This window comes from Engraulis encrasicolus, chromosome 10 (genome assembly GCF_034702125.1).
Source record: "Engraulis encrasicolus isolate BLACKSEA-1 chromosome 10, IST_EnEncr_1.0, whole genome shotgun sequence".
NCBI lineage: Eukaryota > Metazoa > Chordata > Actinopteri > Clupeiformes > Engraulidae > Engraulis > Engraulis encrasicolus.
Window position 1 is genome coordinate 29,850,519 of NC_085866.1, and position 5,000 is coordinate 29,855,518.

The 5,000-nt window shown below is 45.4% G+C and overlaps 1 protein-coding gene across 1 annotated transcript in view; it reads left to right on the forward strand.

Annotated features, from left to right (window-relative positions):
• itih6 (inter-alpha-trypsin inhibitor heavy chain family member 6) overlaps positions 1-5,000 on the forward strand; it is a 26,960-nt gene that overhangs the window by 18,923 nt on the left and 3,037 nt on the right. The window contains exons 9-17 of the mRNA XM_063208581.1: positions 1-63; positions 734-840; positions 1,217-1,437; positions 1,782-2,668; positions 2,832-2,864; positions 3,449-3,466; positions 3,559-3,624; positions 4,499-4,519; positions 4,797-4,841. The exon at positions 1-63 is cut by the window's left edge and continues 273 nt beyond it. Coding sequence (XP_063064651.1) covers positions 1-63; positions 734-840; positions 1,217-1,437; positions 1,782-2,668; positions 2,832-2,864; positions 3,449-3,466; positions 3,559-3,624; positions 4,499-4,519; positions 4,797-4,841 — 1,461 coding nt within the window. The remainder of the gene's footprint in view (positions 64-733; positions 841-1,216; positions 1,438-1,781; positions 2,669-2,831; positions 2,865-3,448; positions 3,467-3,558; positions 3,625-4,498; positions 4,520-4,796; positions 4,842-5,000) is intronic.

Below are 5,000 nucleotides of genomic sequence, written 5' to 3' on the forward strand. Positions count from 1 at the left end.
TTGAGAACCGCGGCGTGGCGCGCATGGTGCACGAGGACGCAGACGCAGCCCAGCAACTGACAGGTATTATGCGGCTCTGTGTGCACCTGTCATCACCCTACCTGCATAGTTAAGCTTATAGCTATGTGTGGTGTAATAAAGTGAACAGATATCAAAAGGACTCAGTTCTGTTTTTGTTCATATTGTGAGTGTATTGTGAAAAGAACAGGCTGCTCTTTCTGTTTCCATTAGACTTTTATGGTTTGTCAGTCCTCTTTTTGATCACACTCGGTCCTCTACCTAGTGCTCTACCTAGTGATTTCACCTTGTCGACTCACAAGCATAACTTGGGACTCATGAGCGAATATGTGCACAAAATGCTCGCTGAGTCACAGGTCTGAGTTCACTTATTAATCAATGGTTGAAAGGTCAATGGTTGAAAGGGACTAGGCGTGAAAACCCTGGAAGTGTACTAGGGCTGTAACGATATTGTATCGAACCGAGAGATTGATACTGTATCGTGATACAAGGAGGCAGTATCGTGATACGCCCTTTCAAAGTTTTGATACCCATTAGTCCATAAAACAACCTTATGATTTGATGTAATAGTGTTTCCAAACTTCAATTGAGATACATTTCAGAAATCGTGGGGTGTATCGAACCGTATGTCAAAAATCGCGATACGAACCGAATCCTGAGTTAAGTGTATCGTTACAGCCCTAAAGTGTACTAACATCTCCCTATCGTGACACAGGATTCTACCGTGAGGTGGCCAGCCCACTGCTGTCGGACGTGCAGCTGGCCTATCTGCAGCCCCAGGCCTCCCAGCTCTCGCGCACCCTCTTCCCACACTACTTCCAGGTACATGTATGACGCTCGTTATGTCTAACTGTTGTTGCGAACCTTAGGGTTTCACAACATCAGCCGATTTTAAAGCACGTCATGCATCAAACATCCATATGACCCTCTGACGAAGGCGGGAAGGTAGCATCGTGACACGCCCTTTCAAAGTTCTGTTACCCTTCAGTTAAAAAAACAAACCATATGAAATGGTGTGATAGTACTTCCAAGCTTCAAATCAGTATCATTATTATTTTTAAATTTGAAAAAATACAATATATATGAGTAGCCTCTTTTCTACCTATAAACTATCGTCAAAAAGGTACTTTTAAAAAAATCGTGGGGTGTATCAAAGTAAAAATAAAATAAAAACCTTCGTTCTCCTACGTACTTCCAGGGCTCTGAGCTGGTGGTGGTGGGCCGGCTGAAGCGAGGCGCCCAGCAGGTGAGGGTGGCACTGTCGGCCAGCGACGCCAAGCAGAAGATGCACGTGGAACGGAACCTAGAACCACCATCGCCACCACCGCTAACACCTGTGGCCGCTTCAGCAGCAGCAGCAGCATCTCCATTTAACACTTGCCCGGCGTTGGGCCCCGGTGGCGCCAGCTTCATCCGCAGGTAGGGATGCAAGCGATTAATCAATTGATCGACTTTCATCGATCAATGCATTAATCGATTAAAAAATATTAATTCGCAATTAATCGCCAATTCAACTGACAAGAGACCCAGGTGAAATGGGCATGTGAAGAGTGTGTGTGTGAAGAGGGGTGTGAATAGTGGGAATATTTAAATCACCTTTGGATCATAGAATTTAAATAGAACTAATTTAAATTAAGTATTTTATCTATGAGACATTGAGATTTCGGAGGAAAACGCCGCTTATCAATTAATCATAAGTCGATCGATAAGGCAATCAACTAACGATTAATGAATTAATCGATAATTTGCATCCCTATCCGCAGGCTGTGGGCTTACTTCACCATCAAGGACCTGCTGCTGGCCAGAACCAACAGCAGCGACGCAGCCCTGCAACGACTGTTCACAGAGAAGGCCACCAACCTCTCTCTGGCATATAACTTTGTCACGCCCGTCACCTCGCTGGTCGTTGTCAAGCCGGACGTAGATGACATCCCTATCCCCACCCCCAAACCCACCGTGGCGGCCTCTGCGTCTTCTTCCAGCACCACCTCCACCCGCACAACAACAACTACTGTGAGCCCTGCAAACCGGGCGTCTACTCCTCACCCCAAAACCACGGTGCCACCACCACCACACAACATGCCACCTCCTCAACCTGCACTGACCTTGCCCCCGCGTCCACCACCTCCGCCAGGACTCCACACCACTGGCCAGCCCTCGGGTCCCGCTGCGGCGCCTCCTGCTGCACCTCCCGCTGCTCCTCCTCCAGGCACGTCTCAATCAGCTGGCCTGCTGTCCCGAATCACCACCACCACCACTGCCCCCTCCCACTCCCATGCAGTCCCCATTCTATCCAGCAAGTCCACAACAACAACTAGCCCTCCTCCCCCACTTGCCTCCCTGAAAGCCACCACTGCCCCCAGCACCTCAACAGCACCTCATAAGACGATGGCTATGGCCCCTGGCTTGCCTAGTACTGCCTCTGCCAAAGACCCGAAGGCCCCAGGCACGAATGATGGGGGCACTTTGGCTGATGTGGACCTACCACCGCAGCAGACACAGGTTTCTAAGCTCTCATCCTCAGAGGATGACACCACCAATGATGTCGATGTCGATATTAAGATTGCCACCCTGGTCGCTGCCACTTTTATGCCCATGCCGGGGGTTACCAACGCCCCGAAACCATGGGAGGTAGCCGCGGGCCTCTTGGGTAAGTAGGGAGTGACCCCAGAGGGTATTTCTGGAATTTCAATCAATCTGTGTTTATGTTATTGGTCTTTTAATTTGTATTTATTGTGAGAAAAGGAGAAAAAAATATTCAAAGCTTGATAACAGAATCACCTGACGTGGCCATGCTTATCTTCTCCCACTAGATGTCTCCACTGCCATCCAGGTGCAGGAAAAAGGTGATTTTTTTCCCCCAACACTCCGTAGAACAGAACTGAAGAATCCTCTATTAGAGTAAGATACATCAAGCCCATACTTTTCCTGGATCCCGTTGACGTCAGGTGAACGCCCCTTTAAGAGACCCTCAGTTAGGAGACAATAAAGTTCCCTTATCACTGTAGATGGTGGTACCGCACATCTTATGCAAGCCGCCACCCCCCAACACCACAGAAAGAGAAGAAGAAGGAGACAACGGCCATTTCTCAATGTCAAGTGTATGAGCCTTCGAAGTGTGAGACTAATTAGTCATGCCCGATGATTTGATACTCCGCAGAGTTCACCAAAGAGTATCCAATCACTGGCCGTGATTACGAAGACTGATACACTCGGAAGGGTGCACACTAGATTTTGAGAAATGGCCATTACCCCCTTAGGAGATCGAACTTGAGCACACTCCTTGGCATTGGGTGGGTTGGGTTAGAGGTATCTTTCTCTAATAGACGATTTTTTGACAGAACTAGGAAATGTGATTAACGGCTACCGTTAGCGGCTACTTCCTTTTAACTAGTGTGCATGTTTGCTATTCTCTTTTCTCCACTCTCAGATATGGACCAACTTAAAGGTAAGATAAACACCCAACTATATCACAGAAACATACCAGGACAATCCTGTGAGAAAATCTGAGGAAATCACTCCGTTCTTTCTTTTTCAAAGATTATGAAGCTACTTATGACTACGAGTATGACTACGATCACCACCATGAGATTGGATTTGAATCCTGTAAGTCACCAATACTTCACTACACAACACTGGCAATGACATAGGCAAGGTCGGATTAATGCACAGGACAGATATGGCTGCAGCCTAGGGGCCTCCACCTTGATTGGCCAAAAATTTTAAAAATGCAGAATTGGGACAAGTTGCAATATTTAAAAAGTCCTAGTTCGTAACTGTGACACAGTCCATGTAAATTTGTCCAGAAATTTGCCTTCTGGGGGGCCCACAGCAACTTGTAGCCTAGGGTCCTCAGGACATCTTAATCCGGCCCTGGGCATAGTCATATTTCTTCATTACTGTATAAGAATTTATATAAGGCTTAAGGATATTTCATTATCATTACTTGTCAATGCTGCATCTCCATAATTATTAGGGCTGTAACGATATTATCGAATCGAGAAATCTTGATACGCACTATACTGTATCGAGTCACTATACTGTATCGTTGTGCAAGAAGACAGTATCAGAGATTCTAAGGGTATTATCGTGATACGCCCTTTCAAAGTTCTGACCCTTCTGTCCAAAAAACAACCTTATGATATGATGTGATAGAGCTTCCAATATTATTATTATTATTATTATTTTTAAGCTTTCTACCAATAAACTATCCTCAAAAAGATGCATTAAAAAATCGTGGGGTGTATCGAAGCATAGGTCAAAAATCGTGATACGAACCGAATCGTGTGTTGAGGGCATCGTTACAGTCGCAATATTTATGGAAGGTGTTTTACAGGGCAGTGTTTGTAGTTGAAGTCTAATGGTAGTGGTACTAATGTCTATGCACACTTGTGTTTTAGTGAAATATCCATTTCATTAAATGGTGTAATTTCCATAACAAATTTCTCTGTCCTCCCACTATGTGCCGTGTGTGAATTAGGGGACCAGAATTCCGCTCTGGGTGAGTGTGTTTGACATGTGTCTATTCTGCTGTGGACACACTCTGACTCATGGCTCTGTTGTTATGTAACCCATCGATCATAAATAGGATGGTCATTCTTACACATACAGGGCATTTTACACAACAGTAAACTTCTAGAGCGTACACATGCTGTATGATTAGTAGTGAATAGCCCACATTAAATGAATGGGACAAAGAAAGAAATGTGTTCGTATTGTTAACTGTTTTGTTTACTGATTGATCATTGCTTTGATTACTAGTTTTCTTTGATCCACAGAAAGACCAACGACACTGAGCTCTGTCAAAGTTTTCTCATCTTCAGGTATTCTATTCCAACCCCCCCCATCATCCATAGAGCTTGAAAGTCCCGCCCCTTAGTTCCGCATTTCACAGGACCTAAGCTGACCATCTAACAACATGGTAACGAGTAAATATCTTCCGATCTCAGTCATTACATGCGCTGGGCTGCAAATATGCTGTT